The sequence below is a fragment of the Netta rufina genome (genome assembly GCF_964035555.1).
Source record: "Netta rufina genome assembly, chromosome: 8".
NCBI classification, from domain to species: domain Eukaryota; kingdom Metazoa; phylum Chordata; class Aves; order Anseriformes; family Anatidae; genus Netta; species Netta rufina.
Window position 1 is genome coordinate 925,651 of NC_140131.1, and position 20,274 is coordinate 945,924.

Consider the following 20,274-nt stretch of genomic DNA (forward strand, 5'->3'; position numbering starts at 1 on the left):
AGGCAACAGGAGGCTAACCTGTCCTGCAGCAAGGTCCCGTGCTGCACCATACTGCCGTTGGTGACACTGGGCGAGAGGGGGACGCGCAGTGCTGCGTGTCGAAACACACACGAAACAAAGTGATTGACCCTGAGCCGTTTGCACGTTAAGTACAAAATGTTCTCTCATTGTTAAGGTCCATGTCTCAGCTTGCATTTCTCTCAGTCATATTCCAAATGGTGGGGATGCATCTTTTTGGCTTCAGAAATTTTTTGATAGAATTTGTCCTTCTTAATATCTCTGATTGCGACTGAAATGATTGCCTACCATTCAGCCTCCTTATTCAACAAGCACAGTATATAAAAATACACCGAATGAGTTTTCTGCCAAACTGAGGCAATTCAGAGAACAACTCAGATTTGAAAGATCAAGAGCATGTTCACTTGAATGAGCAGGGTATGGATTTTATAATAGGAAAACAGCAAGTAATTTGAATAGTCCGCAGTAAATTGTCAAAGCAAAGCACTCGAGCTATAGAGACATTTCGGGAATAAGTAATGCCTGCAATGTTGTTTGTAAGGTTTCCATACCTGTGGTCCCCCATGGCCTCCCATTTAGAGTACTTCATTTTAAATGAAGGAGGAGATGTGTTTTACAAAGAGGTAGAAAGCCTCACCCCGGTAAACGCAGATTATCGCTACCCAGGTCTCATTGAGTTATGTGGAAGGTTCATTTTGCAGAAACATGAAGAATTTTTGTAGCTTAAGGGTTATATGCAGTACAATTTAGAAAAAAAATAAAAATGAATTGTGTATGGAACAGAATATGTCCTTCTCCCCTGTGTCTCAAATAGTATCAGAGGCAGTTTTAAAGGACTCCAAATCCATCTCTGTCTTCCAAAAAGCCTAGCTCTTTAGAAAGGCATGACATAGGGTATGCACACAAACTGTGACTCCAAAAGCACCCTTCATTCCCACCGGGGTTAGAGAAAGAGAAAGGTGAAACTTTCATCACCGACTGCCAAGCTTTCCTACTGCCCAGAGGGGGACATACACCATTTTCCCTGCCATTACTTTTTTTTTTTTTTTTTTTTTTAATAATATGACATCCATAACTACTTTGAAAGTTGCTAGCATTCCTGCCCAGTGCCATGTATTGTCTTCTGTCCCGTCTCTTAAAATCCTGCTTTTGTGCCAAAATTGATGGCAAACTGAAATTGCCCATTGGCCGGATGGGAAACATTCTGACTGTCTGTGTGCTGCTTTCACGTGATCCAAGGGACATACACGACATTAAGATTATCTGGTTGCTACCTCCAAATGCTGCGTTATGTGAAGAAGAGCTGAGCTGCAGCTCACATACAAGGTGATTGCTGAGGATATTAAAGAACCTTTTTTGGCATGCTATTTTCCTGCTTCGAAGTGCATTTCAATATTAAGTGCAGCATATTTCTACTGAAAAGAACAAATTCGTGAATTCAGAAGGGTGTTGAGAGCAGAAGGCTCTTGGCAGCTGTCCCCAGGCCCCCAACAGCTCTGCGGCTCGTGTCAGGCCCTTTGTGACAGGAGCTCAGGCAGCGGGGAGCAGCCCCGTGTGCCTTTGCTGGTGTTGTCCCCAGCCTTCCTGCATGTGTCACTCACGAGGCCGTAGCCGCTGTAGCTCATCTTCTCTTTTCACCATGGGGTACCTCCTCTATATGTTGTGCCAGCAGTGCATGCAGATGCAGATACGCGTCCACACAGAGCCATTTGCAAAAATCTGGATGGTTTCAGGCCCAGCTGCCTCCATACCACTGACAGTATTTCATTGATAATTCCACTTCTGGAAAAAAAAAAAAAAAACAAACACGTATTTATAGATCAAGATACAGCAAGGTGCAGACTTTCATTAGTGCCCAACAGGTTTATATGTTAGCTGGTCAGGGACCAGTAACTGCAAGAAGTGGGGGACAGAGTACCAGGGCTGATGCAGGCAGCCTACAGGTGGGGAAGGGGCCTCCTGCTGAGGCACGCACTGTCCCTTCTTTCAGCGGTCTTCACCAAAATGTTATATTAATGGATAGAGACTTTCAAAGTCACGAGTCTTAACAGGAGTCTTATGCCTAAAGCTGCCAGTCACATTTGAAAAATCCGTTTTGTGTGTTGTTTTTTTTTTTCTCTCTCTCTCTTCTACATAATAACACATGCAGAGCTGAGCCATAATGTCTCCAAAATCCTCTGGATTAAGCTGAAAAGCAGGTGGGGAAGGCTGGTGCATGAAAAGCCTCCGAGTGCCAAATCCTCCACCAGCAGCACCTGGAGGGGGCCTGGGTCTGTGCAGGCCTTCCTTCAGTGCGGGGGCCTTCACTGCGGGGTCCAGCGTGTGCAGCCGGAGGCAGGGGGTGCCCAGTTCCCCCACAGCCTCCCCCAGAACCCAAAGCAGCTGCTGCTGTGTCCTGAGCTGGGATAACCCCACACTGCTCATCGCGGGCAGCAGTGGCTGGAGATAAACCACACAGCATGCTCTGGTGCTGCACTGCTGCTAAAGGCCCCATGTCCCCAGGCCGTCCCCCTATGTCCCCAGGCCATCCCCAGGCCATCCCCGTATTTACATTTACACCAGAAAGTGTGACTTTTATCCGCTACTGTACTATCATAGAAAAAAAAAGCAGGAATAAGTACAACATAGATTTGGTCATGTCAATGGCCTGCTAGCACACCATTTTCCATTACAGGATGCACATCAATGAAAAGTAGCTAAAACTGATCTTTATAGTAAGAGCTTCTGGTTTGCAGTAAGGAATTAAAACACTCAGTTCAGTTTCAGTTTAGAGTTAGCACTTCAGAGGGACTCAGTAGGTCATGGTGATGGTTGGATTGGATGATCCTGAAGGTCTTTTCCAACCGAGGTGATTCTGTGATGATAAGCGCTTTCTCTATTTTTTGTGGCTGTAGTTTATGTGATGTTTGCTAAATCCTCAGCTCACAGATGGTGGACCCCAGAATTAAAGCAACAGCTTTAAATAAAGGAATTAAAATAACAGCTTTAAAGCAACAGCTTGTGTCCCTGCACAAGCAAGAGGTTGTCAGCCTCAAAGGATTAAACCTTATCACAGAGAGGGGAGGATGTGCCTGAAATTCATATGCTTACATCACTGTTGTATAACATGAACACACTGAAGACCAATTTAAATTCATTGAAATGAGGATCCCATATCCAGTCATACTGACAGCAGGGTGTGTTGCACAGTCTCAAAAAACAATTAAAGCATAAAATAGCTTCTAGAGTCAGACAACAGGTTTTCACAGTTTAAAAGCTGCTTCGCGCTTTCCCCTAGGATCACCATCTTGCAAGCAAGGAGAACTGTAGGTGCAAAAAGATACTTGGGTAGCTGGGTAAGAATAGCTACAGGTGCGATTTATGCTTAAGAAAGGAGAAAGCAAGTTGTCAAAAGGAAAAATCTGCTTTGCTAAGTGCTGCTGCAGAAGGGTTTGTTATACCTGGAGAGTTTAGCATATGTTAAAGAAGAAAGGAAGAAATCACATTTTCGTAACGCGCAAGGTGGCCTGGTTCCTGCCACCTGCGGTTTGTTTCCCAGAGCCCCACGTGCTGCGCAACAGCCAAATTGTCCTAATGGGGGTGAAGTGACAGAGGAGATGAATGCCTTTCCCTTGAGTCATTTTCTGATAAAGACACATCGCTTAGCTGCAAGATGACAAACTATATGTTCAAAGTGACAAATCATTTAATTAAAATTTACAAGCGGTTAAATACTGTTTGACCCAAATGGAGGCAGTTATCATGAATCAATTCATGGAGGAGGAACTAGGCTTCCCAGCAGATCGATAGCTCACAGCTACAGTACCTGGACAGTCTCTGCATTTCTTATGTGTTAAGAGCCCTTTTGCTGGCTGCTGTGCAGTCTAGCTCACAAAAGATCTCAATCAAGTTGAAAAGTAGTAACAATTTTACTTAGGCAGTGTTTGAACACTCAAGTTTCATGAATAGTTAATGTCACATCATGAGTCCAAGAAAAATGGTCTTCTATCTTAAGAGCAAATAGCTCAACTTTTGATGAGTTATGTTTTTTTATTGCATATACAGGCCAGTGGAAATTGTAATCATCTTTCATGAAAAGGCTCGACAGTTTTTATTATAGGAAAGTAAGGGTGGCCATTGCATTTACTAACTAACGTAGTAATGTGAAATTGCCAGGGTAACACACTTTTTTATTTATGCTGCCAAGCACATAATGTTCTGGTAGTTTCATAAAAATATATATTAGAGGAATTTCACATGCCAGCAAGCTGTAGATCTCTTTTATGTATATGACTTATCCGGTGTCCTTCAATTTAAGACATACCCCATTACAAAGAACAAGATTAAGCAGTATTGACATACAAGACAAACTCAAGAGATAATACTGGTCTGACCAGACATAATTCAAAGTGGCACTGTATTTAAACTCTTTTGGAATTACTAAACAGTTTGACTTTGCTATTTATTTCATCCATCACCTTATTATAATGAGAGCACTATTGATGATTGATTAGATATCAGCGTGGTTCAGCAGTAGACTTCCATGAATTCAGGGGGGTTCAATTCACCTCTAAAACCAGAGCAGTATATACACAATGCAGAAATACGACCAAGAGAATTCCCAAAGAAGTGCTTGAGAAATTCAGCAGAATAGATGAATAAAAAATAAATCTTTAGAAATCATCTGACAACTTCCCCATTGGAATATTTGTTTAAGGGTTGTCAGCTCCTCCAGCAAAAATGTTCCTTTTTCATACACATTCACCAAAAAGGCAAGAAATCATGTACTAACCTGTTAACTCAATATCCTTTGTCAAGATCAGAAGAATGATGTTCAAATTGTCCAGAAGCTGTAAAGTTCAGTGTAACAAAATTGTCATTCGCAATGTTATATGACGTAGCCTGAATGTAGCAGAACCAACAAAATCTTAATGATATATGAGGACTATCAAAGGTTGCCACTGAATACATAGATTTAATATGCTGCTTAATTCAAAAGCTTATTTACAATGTCACGCTTCATATTGAGGAAAATGATTCTGACAACCAATCATTTAAAATACAGAAAGAATGATTTACAAAAGGTCAGAAGTACAAATATTTTACATATTAGCTACTATCAAATTCATTTCCTCTAAAAGTTAGAAGGATCAGCAAATGTCTTGAAAGCTATTTACAATATTTCAGCATAAGACCCAACCTCTAATTACCAATATAAGTCATAAATAATTGTCAAGTATGCAAATGAACCCAAAAAATCTATCAAATTAAAGTAATTAGCTCCCAAGTCAAATTTTTCTGTCGCATTAAAATGCTTTTACTTTTCTTAAATGTGACATTTAAAAATGAAGGCAACATTGTCAGGGAAGCAGTTATTGTAAGCTGTCAAAATTACATGCATAAGTACCCAATTGCACATGCCATGCATATTATTTCAGAAACAATCTGACTGTCTGTGTCTTGGCAATTGGCTTTATAACCCATAGCTGCTGGTACAGCACCACACTTCTGAACTGGGCCCATTTATCAAACCCGGACCCTTGCAGGAGACTCAGAATTGCCCACTTTATATGAAGATCTGAGCGTGGTTATCTGGCACAGGGAGCAGCAGTTCTTGGCCAGGCTACCCTGGAGAGCCTTTCAGACATGGTGCTTTGGGGTCTGGATGGGAATGGGTCCCCCCACGTGAGGGACCACAACGCAGATATGGGGGAGCAGTGTGGGGCAGCTGGCTTGCTTGTCCCAGTGCTTTCTCCAGCACTTTTCTAGTTGTCTTCTCAATGGCATCTTCTCCAAATCTGCATTTGCCATGTCCAATGGAAGGCCATGACCATCCAAATCCATTTAATTTTGGATGTCCATAGCAACAAGAAATTGTAATTTATTTGTTCCTTGCCTGCAAGTTTCCCTCAGAATGATCCCTTTCTATTGCCATCCCATTCTACCTCTGTAGTTGTTGCTATTCTGCATCTGCCATTCAAAAAAAAGGGATCTAGACTCAAAATTACACGCAGGTTTTGTGTTTCCTTTACCATGGCTGTGCCAGGAGTGACAAGGGCGAAGCATGCTCCTGGTGTGCTCTTCCCACAGGGGTGGCCCCGTGCTGCCGACTCCTCCTGAGCACAGCGGCACGCTTCTCGAGCATGCATCTGCAAGGGAAGGCTTTCACAGGGGGAATAACACTCTGGTAAGACCTGCAGTTGAAAGCTATAGTGTATCTCTTAAAACATAGAAATGTATGTCATACTTAGCATGTTAGCAAGCACATCGGTCTGCTGAGCACTTTTGTGAAATGAGAAAGAATTGCTTACTTTTGAATAATGAGAAACATGTATGCTAAGACATTGGAATAAATTTTTTGCAAGCCTAAAATAGTAAAAGAAAAAAAATGAAAAAAAAAAAAAGCAAAAGTATCAAATAGAAAATGTGTCAATAAAAAAAAATAGCGTACATATGTGCATCAGAGACAGTGTGTATGTTGTACTGCAGGCATACAAAAAGTCATCCTGCTGTAAGCAAATCTTGGAAGACAACTGTGACATCCATATTTACTGACTGTAGTGGAGCTCCAGAACTAGGTAGCCACATGCATTACATGGGCCTACAGTACATGGGACCTGTTATTGCCTAATATATTAAGTTTTCACATAAATAAGTTCAATAGAATTAGTTCTGGTATCAGTTACAAGGAAGAATTTTCAAGTAATGAAGGGCTTTAGTAGACACATCATTTACAGAACTGATCTAAAAGTGTTTGTTCATTCTCAACAAAGAGCTTATTTTCTCCAAAATCTGAGGTTTTGCATACATAAACTACAGAAGAAAAAAAAAAAAAAAAAAATGGTTTTCTTCCCAAAGCTGGGGCAAGAAGGACAGTTTGGGATTTGTACATCTTTCTTTTGGATTACAGCTGAAAATATGCAATAATTACAAATAGTCCCAGTTCAGTATGTAGTCAGAACTTGTGTCTGAGTCCATACATTTCTCAAAACCAGACATGTAGATATCTCTACTGATGTCTTTTTGGAAATCTTGGGACATATGATGAGGAAGTCATCAATTCTGTTTGCGATTATCGTGCACTATCCCATAAAAATACAGCGCAGGTACTCCTGTATCAGACCACTCAGACTGCTGCGCAGTGATGCCGTACATCTCTACATATACACACCAGCACATTTTAATTCTGAGGTCATTATTTTTTACCATATTCTCTCCTAACAGCTAGAATATGCTGTTCTGAGCAATGAACAGCTTTCTTGTAAGCGAAGTCAGACCCAAGCTGCGTTTCCTGGCTTTGTTGACCACACTGATGTTACTGAATTATTTTTCTGCTGGCAGATAATAGGATGCTGTATGTTGTACTATTCAGTTTACACAAGTCTGTATCAAGGTGTCACCCTTCCTCTATAAAGCAGTAGTAATTCTGAAAGGCAGTGAAACAACAAGCAGTCATGTCAAATTCTCCATTCAAGGAATTAATGCTTTAGCCAGGACATTTAGTGAGCCTCAGGCATCTACCAAAGTGCCTGGTTGGTGAAACCAGCCCCCAGCCAAAGCCTGTGGCACCACGGCACCATCAGCCGGGTTACACGGGGGTCACTTTTATTTCAGGTCTGTGCAGCTGTGTTTCAGCCTAGGAGGCACAGCGCTAATGGAGACATCTGCGATTAGACTCATCTTGAGGGACTTTGGGGTTTTTGGCAGAAAAGGGTTTTGTCTGGGGCTTGTTTTCTGCCTAGACGTGCTTGTGGACAGGTTACACGTCTGAAGGCAACCTCGTGGCCGTGCCTGCAGCACCAAGCTGGGCAGACAGCCAGGCCTTACCATCCCCTGACTTCTGTTTGAATTTTGAATTGCAATTCTTGCCATTTCGAGGACCAGTTTTATTAAATAAGCCTTGTATTGTTAATAAAATCCTAGCCAGTGTTTCTAGCTCATTAATATGCAGTATCAGATCGTATAAAAATGACTATCAAGCTGTGTTAGGCTTGCATTTATTCAGCTTTTCTCATATATGCTCCGAAGCGGCAGGGTGGATCTGATTCCAGAAAGCACTCTTCACTTGGCCTTTGGGCTAGGCAATAACTTTTATTTGAAAGCAAAGTTATTTGAGTCACAGAAGGTAACCTTTCCAAAGATATTACTGCTGAAATAAAACAGGAAATAATATTCCCCATCCCCCCCAAAAATCTTACTTTTTTAATAATACCTTGGGTATATTATTTTTAGCATACCTGAAGAAGGGGAGGAAAGCCAGGCAACCTCAAAGAAAATGGAAGTCAGGTTTTCTTTCAAGCCATAGAAACAGTAGAGCCCTTTGACTTATTAACAGTTCTAAGGTGGGAACATCTGTGATAATTATAGCCCTTTGAAATCAGATACCACAGAGAAATGGGTTAAAACTGCAAGTCAAGTATTTGAATCTGGTTTTGATCTTACTATGTAAAAAGAAAGAGGAGAAAGAGGACGGGGACTAGAGGAGGGTGCCTACTCCAACCAAACACAGCCGCACACTGCAGGTGCCTGTGGGCACGGGCAGCGAGGACTGCAAGGGAAGGCTGCCCTCCGCAGCAACACACGAGCATCGTCAAGCCAAAGATAAATTTATCCTGCAAACAAGAGGACTCCAACCCATTCCGAAGTGCAGCTGTAGAACTTTCCATGGCTTGCTCCCAGTGGAGGAAAAGTAGCTGCTTGTATGATAGATCTGAAATTGTTTTTGAGGGAAATCACCAGATACGTGCAAGAGCAGAGCTGGATGTGATAAGACAAGAGGCTAATTGCAGATTTTACAGCTGTGCTCATTTTTCTGTGAGAATTAAATATCTGTTTAAAGTTTTCTGCACATATTGCATACAACACGCATGTCCTTAAGGCATAGGAAAGAACTTGGAGCCAATTTCTAGGGAACGGAACCGGAGCCCCAGCACAGCCCATGCACAGACTGGGGAGCTGGCTCCGAGAGCCCCCGGCTCAGGTGGCTGATGCCTGTCTCTGCCAGCACCCACTCGTCTTTTCTTCCTGTGGAATATGTTATATCTCAGGTTCTAGAAGAGAAATGAATGTTTCAGTCACCTCTACTTATGCTGTCTTCCTGGAGTTTTTTAGTTTTTTAAAAGGCCTGAAGAGAACACCTGGAAGGCTCTCTTCCCACCAGCAGGAGTTGGATATTTAGTGTCAGTTTTGACAGATATTTGTCCACACTACTCTCAGATCCAGCAATGACCCAGATTCCTCACCCTCCCCACACAACCCTGTGCTGAGTTTTCCTTCATAGCTCTTCTGGCCCCTACCTGCTGCAGCTCAGTCCTGCTGCTTCTGTTCTACCTGCTGCAGACACGGGAAGTACTGCCTTACCTTCTCCAGGGCAATCTTCATGTACATGTATATCCCATCAATACTATTCCTCCTCCTTGGCTTTTAAACTGCCCTGCTATTCCAGCCTCCCTCGTGGCTGAGATGTTCTCCGTGTTCCTCTCGGGGCTGTGTCCAGGCTGTGTGTCCGTCCCTGAGGTGACCCATCTGCACAAGACACCAGCTGCCTCGCTGCATTGCCTGCACTTCTGTTTACATATCACAGAAAATATTTGTCCTCTCATGGCAAAATAGCATCGATGATTCACCGAAATCACAGATGCGTTTCTGAGGAATTGTCAGAGTCAAGCCTTGTGCTTCCAGTAAGCATGCAGTTGGCTATTTTTGTTAAAGTGCAGGTGTTTTTTGTTTGTTTGTTTGTTTGGGGGGATAATTAAATTGAATGTTTTCTGTTTTTGTGTGTGTGTGTGTGTTTGTTTTTACTAAGTTTAATTCACTATTCACTAAGTTTAATTTGAATAACCCTGCCTTCCAGGATGCTCGTGGCTCCTTCCCCTGGCAGCACATGCAGCTTTGGCACCTGGAGGTCTGTGCATTAAAATGCCAGCTCAGGTGGCCCTGGCACGGTCTTTGTGTCAGCGCTAGAAGAGCAAGGGCATGTGATTTAGGACTTGCCCACATTGCTGTGTGTTCCTGCTTCTGAGCAGCTATGTTCAGGCTCAGTCTGCGTGGAAGGCAGCGAGGTGTCAGCTCACTGCTGTCGATTACCTTCTCTGCTTCACTCCCCAGACAAAGCACTTGGCCATTTTCTTCTGTCCCCTTTCCTGGTTAGATGTGGAGCCCGCATGGTTGCACAGGTTCATCCCAGCACAGTGGCTGGTACTTGTCTGTCTGCCAGAAGTGGTTTCTGACCTTCGAGGCCAGTGTACATCAGAAATTCTCAAATTCTTGAAGGACATTTCATTTGTTCCAATACGAGTGCACAGTTCATCTGTGGAAAGAAATTTGAGATAACTTGAATATAAAGGTTGATGTATGAAGCCAAATTTTATTTGATTCCTTCACAGTAATTTTCCTCATAAATACTTCTTGGTATTAAGAAATATTACTTGCAGTAGGAATGGGGTATGTTAGGGCTGTACTATTTTATCCTGCTAAACATTAAGGCAGTCTGTGCTTAGTGCCTGCTTCGTTTATCCCATTAATGTATTAGCAGGGCTCTTTTCCTTTGCATTATTTAATGGAAGGTTTTTTATTTTAAATGATCAAATCCATCTGTGTCTAAATGAAATTCCATTAAAGACACACCGTACAACAATGTAGGAGGGTTTAAAATTGTTTTTGTTTTTGCAGTTGCAACAAAGGCATGTCTGTAATATCCGAAAGATTAGAGTGAGCCTGCTTTGTCTGAGCAGCACTGTTTTTCTGATTTTATGATACCCAGCGACATTTGCTTGAAGAAAAAACTTGATAGACAGCAGCATGTGGGGAATCTATTATTTACACTGATTATCTACCAAACAGGCTTGTGTGTTAGGGCTGCTATTGTTAAGAGTCTCTCCAAATCACCATTGCCCATTTTTCCTGAGTTATCTGAATCCATTGTAAACATGTAAATGTGGAGTAACAAAAAGGGTGCGTGCCTGGCCCCATTGAGAAGCCCACACTTAGAAGCCATGGAGTAAGAACAGCATCAAGACCATATAATTAGAGTGAGCAATAACTATGGGGATTTTAGGTACCACTGCGTGATAATTGCTTTTAAACTGGAACTTTTCTGTTGGCAACCATATGCTAAAATTTAAAATGCAAGTTTGAAAACAAATCACACCTAGGCAATAAAGTTTTAACAATACCTTTTCGTTGTGAAAACAGTCGCGGTATAATTGTGCTTGCATTCAATGTATTCCAATGCAGGAGGTCGGGTTGTGTCACGTTTCTTAACAATTTGACGGCGTGCTTAAAAGATGCTGAACAGAAAATGCTCACAGCCGCGGTGGGTGCTGTGTGTTACAGCAGTAGCAGGTCGGTGCCGAGCTCCTTTAGGAGCACACGTTGGCACCGATGCCCAGGGTGCTTCCTCTGCAGGTGGACGGGCGATGGCTCTGCAGCCAAGCGCTGTGCACCGGGGTGTGTAACACATCGTATGGATCATATGGATTATAACTTCCGTAACAGAGGAAGTGTCCAAAATTGAGGGTTTTTTAGCTATACAGACCTTCTGTCTGATTATAAGACATGCCATGTGCCTTCCTCCTTAGAAAGGGTTTTTCTTCTGATATGTGAAATGCTCTTCAGCAGTAGCATCCATTTAATTGGAATGAAAAGGTTATCTTACCTTCTCTCAATTAAGTTACCCAGATTTTGCCCATCTGTCTGTTACTTTACTTATGATCAAACTACCATCATTTTTTTAAGTACTCATTATCGAGAAAACTTACTATTTATAAGTTAGAAAATCTATAAATTTGTCTTTCTCTAAAATAATGCTACTTTTCCTACACCAAATGTTTTACTGTAAATAATTGTCAGATTTAAGCCTGCATTTCCACAAGAAGAGTCACTGACAATTTGGAAAATTAAACATTAGATTTTTTAGGGTTCCAGTTGTTATCACAGCTGTTGGCAGTGGGCTGTCAATAGGGGAGAGGCTGCAGGGAGGCTGTTGACCCAGGTGGATTATCCTAAAAGGCAGTGAAAATGGGGAGATGCAAATAGGAGACAGCAAAAATGCTGAAGACAAGCAGATTGGGCAGCCCCTTGGCACCATCAGCACCCACGGGGCATGGCTGCTGCCCACCAAAGCTCTTCCCAGCTCCAGGGTCACATTTCCAAACACAGCTCTGCCGAATTGCCAGGTACATCTCTGACTGCATCCTCTGCCAGAGCACGGGATGCCGCACGTACCAGTAGGTCTGCCCCAGGCACTTCTCAGAAGTTGCTGACTTTGGAAATGCTTTGTTCCAGAGGGTTATTTGAGAGCAGAAATCAAGACAGTTAGAAACCTTTTGCACGTAGTTAACAACCTCCATCAGTCATGGTTTTGCTTTCTCTATCACCTTAATGAAACGCAGCTGTTAAGTGTTCACTAAGGAGGTGCAGTTTTAACAACTGCAAAATGTGTCAGGCATGCCCCAGCCCATTAATAAGCAAGCAAAAGCCATCTTACTTAAATTTTACATTTCTGTGTATACTTTTTAGCTGCTTTCAGGTTAGTACTTCACCACTGACAACATCCAGCGTGAATTATTTGTGGGTATCCGAGTGGGAGCGCTGGGAAGGGCAGCTCTGCCTGCCGCAGGGGGCAGGGAGGGGATCGCACCTGAGCTCACACCTGGCTGCTGCCCCACGGACCTGGCTCTGCACAGCCAGGGAACCCGAATTCCCAGGCAAAGATCTCCTCGCTGATGAAGTTACAATGATGAATCGCTGAGCTAATTGCCATGCTTTGATTATTCCTCTTTCTTTTTAGCCCTGTAAATATAGCATTTTATATTGGAACTCAGTCAGAAGTATCAAGTACCGGTATCAAATTAGATACAGAGCATGTTGCAAATGGGGTCCTTATGACTGAAACAGGAAATCCTAAATTATTAGTGTTAGGTCAGAGGTTGGACTCAATGATCTTGAGGTCTCTTCCAACCTAGAAATTCTGTGATTCTGTGATTATTTTCTGTGTATTCACTAAGATACATGCAAACATACATGGGGGTAATATTTCATTTTAAAACATTGCTGATGGCATATTGATCCCAAGTATTTACCAAACTAAGCTTTAATATTTTAGTGCAACAAATAGTTGTTTTCTACTTTCACAGTTAGAGCAGTAATCTTGTATTCTTTGTATTCCTATCTAAAAACACAAAAATGCTGCATTATTCATTTAAATTAGAAATAAGGAACAAATCAGTATAAACCATTCATTTTTTACCATTTCTTCATCTAACAGCAGCTTTGTGCGCAGTGTGGATGAATAGGACCTGACAACTGCTATCATTATCAATCCCCTCAGTCTCTTTGGGGTTCAGCTTCTGAATCTTTCTGCCAACACTCACACTTCAAAGAATGACAAAGCCACTCCATTAAGGCCCTCGCAGTCTGTGTCCTCACAGCTCTGTGTCAGAAGAAGCTGAAGAAGTTGAGTAAATCCATCCAGGCAGAGTTAGCTGATAGGCAACCTGTGCAATATTGCCTGCCTTATTTCTCAAGTATTTTCATGTATTTGTCTCAGCAGTGCTAAGTGACTCCTGCCTACTAAATATATGAAGATGAAATTCTACCCCTTGACCTGGAGAATGGCTGTGTGGGTGATAACAGAGAGCCAAATGTGGCTGCTCCCTAGAGCAGAGCAGCGTATCAGATGTAGGTGAGGCTGCAGCGAGGTGCAGTCCCCAGCATCTTCCTCCCTGCTCCTGCCATCACCCTTGGCTCTGTGGTTTTGTAAGCAAGAACTGAGACAAGCGACCGCTGCGTGTAGGCAGGAACACGCCCAGCAGAGTGGAGCCACCTCGTCTCGCAGTCTGTCGTGCCCAGTAATGATGTTTGTCAGGCTCCGTGAGCCATTACATGACATGTTTTTCACTTCTCTGAGGGGTAGGGCTGCACCGCTCTTAACTGATCTCTTCTCTTGACTCCCATCACTGTGATAAGCAAAACATTTTGACCATACATCATTTATAAATAATCTCTTGCAAATGTATGCCTTTATTTAAAATATAAGCATTTTGCATTTCAAATGCGTTCTGGGGATTTCGGCCTGTGCCGTACGCAATGTTCCTCTCTCATTAGAATGAATTTCGGTGACTCATAGCAGTGACACAAGGACATCAGACTGGAGTGGACCTTCTGAGTCATCACCTCCAGCCCCCAGCCACCACAGACACGGGCTGAATGCCGTTCCACTTTCCTAAATTACCAGCATTTCCCAAGCAGTATCATTGTGGTCAAAGCTCTGCTTAATCAAAGTCTCCATCTGGCAGATACTTTGAAAGGTTCAGATTTATCAATTTAACTTAACCAGTGAATTTTCCATCACTGTAGATTTCCTGCCTGGAGAATGATTGCATTTGCATAAGACTAGACAAATTGGTGTCCTTGCTGATTCATTGCTATACACAGCTCTTGGGTTTTCTTCTCCCAAGGTCAAGCTCCCTGCAATCCCGTCTGGCCTGCAAGGCACAGAGCACGGTTTCTCTTCTGACAAACATTCCTTTGGCCAAAACACTCGTGTGCCTGCTCTCACACTCTCCGAGCAGATTACCTCTCCTATCACAAGTCATTGCTTTCTAATTCAGTCTTTTATAGACTGCCGGCCTGCTCCTCCAAAGCCATAAATCCTCAACTAACTTCAAGTGTCACAATATTTAGAGATGTTATCTGTGGGACTCAAGTGAGCCTTCAGAGTCCCATTATCTTACAATCTTCTCTTTCAAAAAACATTTTTGACAGCCCAGACTTCTTCGTCTTTTTCTTACTGCTTTGACCTTGAGTTACTTTATCCCTGTCTTCTCAGTATATTTGAAATTTTGCATGCAAACTATTAAGGCTTTCTTCATGCAAACTATTAAGGCTTTCCTATAATAAATCATTAACCTGAATATAGTTAAATGAAATGCTTATTAACTTCTCTGCGCATAATCCATTTAACAGAATTGCTCTTGCTTATTCAGACAACCCAAAGAGGTCCACGCTTTTGTCTACAAGGCATCACAATTAAAGCTTATAATTATTTCTGGTTAATGCAGTCCTTGGTGTTAGCAAATGTTGGTTTACACATATCAGCATAGTACTTTTCCTAATCTCTTGTGTTAATTAGAGATAGTGATATAATATTACTTTGCTCTTTTTTATTCACTACCAGGAGAGATGTAGGAATATAATCCTATCTGTGTGAAGAGTACGCTTAAACATTTTCACCACTGCTAAGTGTTATAAACCATTAGGATGGTGTGGAATAACCGGTAACTTAGGAGGAAGGAGTGCGTGCACTTGGGCGGGCGCTGTGGTGGTCACGCTGCGGGGCCAGGGCCAGGCTGGCAGGGGCCTTGCCTCCTGCAGGGTGTTTGGTTCAGGTCAGTCAGTGAGAATGGAACCACTTTATTGAGCAGTGCTGATAGCACAGGGAATTACTGAGCAAGAGCAGAATTACTGAGGCGAGAGCAGAAGCTTTCTCCATTTGTCTCTGTTCCTGCTGTAACTGGACTGGCTGCTCGCACAGGTCTGAGGACTATTTTAGTGTACTAAGGGCCCAAAGGTGCTCTAAGGACCCAGTGCAATACGTGCACACTAACCCAGTTCCTGCAGCCCATGGCTGTGTGCAGATACTGAGGGCTGCTCTTGGCACGTGCATGTTCCTGCAGCCCCAGCCACTGCCCAGCTCCTGGCAGAGCTCCCGCAGGACACGGCAGCAGCACAGCACAGAGCGGGCAGGCGATGCTCCTGGGGACACGGAGCAGCATGGCTGGTGTTGAGAGTCCTGGGAGAGCCACGGGACGAAGGCGGCCTGAAGGGGAAATCTGTAGGGCAGTGGAGAAGCCACCTCCCACGTGCTGTGTGTCTTTTCCAGATTAGGAGTAGTGTGGGAAAAGCATGATGGAGCTGGTCTGAAAATTCAGTTCAAAGTTCCTGAACAAGGAATCTGGAAAATTATCTTTGATTAATCTAACAATAAAATAAATTACTATCCCTCAATGACTGAAGCAGACATGTTTTAAATGTATTGCATCTTGTAAACGCTGGATGACATTATATTCCCAAACACCAGCCTTTTCATCAAGCTCATTTTAATCTTCTCCTAGATGAGAATTCACTTGCTTTCATGGTACCTCTACCACAGATTGGAGCAGAATTTGCACTGCCAGATCAGCACAAGGGGAACAAATAGTCTGACCTTGGTTTCTATTGGAGACAGTTACCAGGATGTTGTTCTGAACGAGTCTTCAGACAGAGCAGTAATCCTCTGCGGACCAACTGCTGCCCTCCTACTTGCTCTGTGCTCCGGAGCTTCTTATGCTGTGAAATCAGATATAAACAGAGTGCTCCACTGTAGTGGTAGTAGGAATTATGGAGGTGTCTAGGATAGCTGCAGATGTAATGAGGGAGTCCAATAATCCATGCTTTTATTTAATGACTAAGCATACGTACCTCTAGCACTATCTCACTGTAGAAATATAAAGACTGCAAATATGCGTGTCTGTGTGCAAAAAGAAGCTGTGAGTTTTGTGCTATTTTCAAGCATTTAAGGCTTTTTGCTAATTTCTAAACTTTTTTTAGAGCGATACAGAGATCCCTAAAAAAAAAACAGGATGAAAAGTAACCAGTCCAAGTCCAAAATGACCTTGCCTGGCACTGCATAGCAACGATAATGAAAGCAAGGACTTTTTTTTACTTATCAAAAATGATTATTCATTCTAGATGAATGGCCAGGCAGATCATACCAAGAATTTTTAAATTTCAATAGTAATTTTGTTTTCTGTACAACGTTCGTAACACATCACAAGAGATCTACAAAATTGTATTAATATTTGGGAACAAAAATATCTTTTGCCACCAAAACAATCCAAGTGACACAGGAAAAGTTAATCAGAATACCAAGGTGAGAAAGTAAGGAACTGCAGAAACTTGTTACATATTCAGGACTTTTTATGAGCCAGGCATGCCATTTTAAACTGTATGCCACAGCATACTCACTATGACATTGTAATTGATGCCATCCGTTTGGCACCAACAGTGAGAGGCAGGCATCTGCTTATAAATTCTCTTAGCAGCCCAGAAACACTTGGAGATTCCCAGAAGCCACATTAAAGTGGAGATGCACAAGAGCCTGGCAGGATTTCCAAAGCCGTGCTCTCCATCGGCAGCACCCCAGCAGCCACACAGGGGTCCCCTTGCTGGCACAGCCCTGCAGGGGTGCTGCCGTCTGGCCTGGAGCTGCAAAGCATGCCCTTAGAGCACGCCCAGCAATGCCAGGCTGTCTCCACTGACAACTGAATCAGAGGGCTGAAGCATCTCACCGTAATGTACGCGCTGTGCTTCTCATCCTTTGCACTTACACTTCAAGTGTTTTCCAGCTGCCAGTTCCAGTTTGGTGGGTGAGGACAAATGACCCAGCTTTTTGAGCCTGCCTGTCTCTCCTGTGGTATGCAGCTCCAAAAAACAGCCTGCAAGGCCAATTGCTGGTCAGATTGCCTGTAGGCATGGCATGGATTTGGGGACTTTCCATAGTGAGAGCACTGCCTTTGGGGTCTCTTCAGGCCTTCGTGGACCAAAACTGAATAGCTCCAGTTTGGTTTTGCTTTTCTACACTGAATACCACTGCAACTCTAAGGAAAACTTTATCCATTGGATTATTATTGGCAGCGCCTAGTGACAGCAGGCTTACACCAGCTTGCCCTCCTTAAAAAATGTGAAGAAATGGAACAGGTATTGGAAGGGCTGGGGAATAATTTTAAGTGTTGGCTTCATCTCTCTCCCAGCGCCAGTCCCTGTGAGCTGGCACAGGAGCACTGGCTGGGGTTCCCCATGGGAACACAGCCCCCCCACCGTGTATTCAAATTCAGTCCCTTACACTTCTCCAGATTTCTTTCCCCTTCCGTTTTCTATCACATCAAATGCTTTTGGTTTGTCAGCTTTGGGAGACATAATTCTTTTCTATTATTTACACAAGTATATGTGTTTTTCCCATTAATTCACCTAACACCTTTGTGCTGAAACGATCCAGATACGATTTAATAAGCTTTACAAAGATAGTGGTGGTTCATATGGAGGAAATCAGATTTACATAATTTTCCACTGGCTTTTAGAGCCACTGAAGTTCAAATTATCTTTACTTTGGGAAAACTCTTTTAATATGCTAAAACAAAATACCACCTCCACTATGCTTGAGCTTGATATCATGGTTTTTCTAATACATCAAATGTTTTTTTTTCTGATATGTTAAATGTTGGCTTGCCATGCAGGTTTATCACAGAAAGAGCCTTTTGAATGAGAATGGGAGTGCCCAGTCCTGTAGTTAGTCATGGTTGCAAGTCATTAAACTGACTGAAGGTGAAACTCTAAAAGCAAGAACTAATTTGGTTGTCGTTTTTTTTTTGTTTGGTTTACACATCTGACTTTGCGGAGTGTAAGATCAGGTGCGTCTGTGGGCTTTAGTGCTAGATAGAAAGTGGGTGAGCGGCAGAGGTAATGTGGTGCTCCCGGGCTCTGGGCAGGGTGTTTTACCGTCCCTTTTCTTTTCTGCTGTCTTGTATTTCACAAGAACAAGACCATTGGTTTCTGCTTCAGCCTTCTCCTGTGCTGCCCAGAAGGGCCAGCACACCGGCTGCTCACGGCGGCTGCAGACGGTTGTCTGTCTCCTCACTGTTTTCTTGTATTTTAACTCTTGTGCATGCATTTACTGTAATACTTAATTAGGAGTTCGAAAGAGGCTTTGTATTCAAGCAAGTAAATACAGTTTCATCAGAGACTGACAATAAATGTGTATCTCTTTGGCTAAGCAAAACTTTCAAACTTTGGCTCCAAAAGTTAAGTAGAAAACAAGTTGTTTTCCAACAGAGCTAAATATATTCACCTCTCATTGATTTCAGTGGAGATTTAATGCTCAGTAACTTAAAAACAGATAAATTATTCAGATGTTTAAACATGAAGCACTCATTTAATGTTAAGTATTCACATTTTAAAATGTTTGCATTAATAATGTTTTGTGCTCTTTAACACAACAAGTAATAGTCAGTGAGCATTGTCATGGGAGGGTTGTCTACTTTTGCAGCCTTTTCTCCTGTTTTCAGAAGAAAGCTTTTGCTGCTTTATATGTTATCGTAGAGGAAGTACTGAATTATAAGTATTTGGGGTTTAAGAGTAGGAATTTTCCCTTAACCCTTTTCTTTTCTCTTTGCAGCTCCCAGTACAGCCCAGTATGGGATCACCGGTGATGCCGAAGTCCTGTTCTCCTGCTGGTACCTTGTGTTGACACTGTCCTCTCTCACCAGCATATTCTACCTGAAGAACATCATTCTGCACTAAATGTAAAGAACCCTAAAAGGCTTTTAAGGATTCTCTGAAAGTGCTGATGACTGGATCCAATCTGGTAGAGTTTGTTAAAAGCAGCGTGGGATATAATCAGCAGTGCTTACGTGGGGATGATCGCCTTCTGTAGAATTGCTCATTATGTAAATACTTTAATTCTACTCCTTTTTTGATTAGCTGCATTACCTTGTGAAGCAGTACACATTGTCCTTTTTTAAGACGTGAAAGCTCTGAAATTACTTTTAGAGGATATTAATTGTGATTTCATGTTTGTAATCTACAAGTTTTCAAAAGCATTCAGTCATGGTCTGCTGAGTTGCAGACCGTAGTTTACAAAAAAAAAAAAAGATAAAAAGGAAAAAGAATATTGCAGTAAAAATGTGCTTCTTTAAGGCTGCAATACAACATTCAGTACCCTTCTTTAAAACATTCTATCCACATTTACACATAAACTTTTATTTCTTTTGATAAAAAAAAAAAAGAATCAATATTGCCTTCAAAATCTCTCTTCAAAATATTACACATATCTAGATTTTCTTCCAGCATGATATTCAGGTTTCAAGAATGAGCCTTGTATTATAACTGCATTGTGCAGTACTGCTTTTTGTTTTCTTCCTTTTTTCCTGCAAATTCAGCATGGGTGTGCCTTCATAAAACACTACTTTCCTCTTCCACTCCAACAATTTTGGAATGTGTTTTGGGAAATGCTAAAGCATCCTTTTGAGCATAACAGATCTCTAACTGAGGATGAAGGTGCTATTGGCTAGAAAGAAAACCTCCTCTCCCATCTCCAGTGGGTGACGGAACTGCTTCAGATGTATATTTTTAGGCAATCAGTGAAGGATAGCACCAATTCCTTTTATTTTTTCCTATCTATTAAGCAGTAGATGGTCTCTGTAAAAAACTAGTTTTCCCATTACAAAAGAGAACACAAAT

General features: G+C 42.3%; 1 protein-coding gene across 1 annotated transcript in view; it reads left to right on the forward strand.

Moving 5' to 3' along the window:
* NEGR1 (neuronal growth regulator 1) overlaps positions 1-19,335 on the forward strand; it is a gene marked incomplete at both ends in the record, with an annotated part of 237,853 nt that extends 218,518 nt beyond the window's left edge. The window contains one exon of the mRNA XM_084290681.1: positions 19,211-19,335. Within this exon, the coding sequence (XP_084146807.1) occupies positions 19,211-19,335 (125 nt within the window). The remainder of the gene's footprint in view (positions 1-19,210) is intronic.
* Between the last annotated feature and the right edge of the window lie 939 nt (positions 19,336-20,274).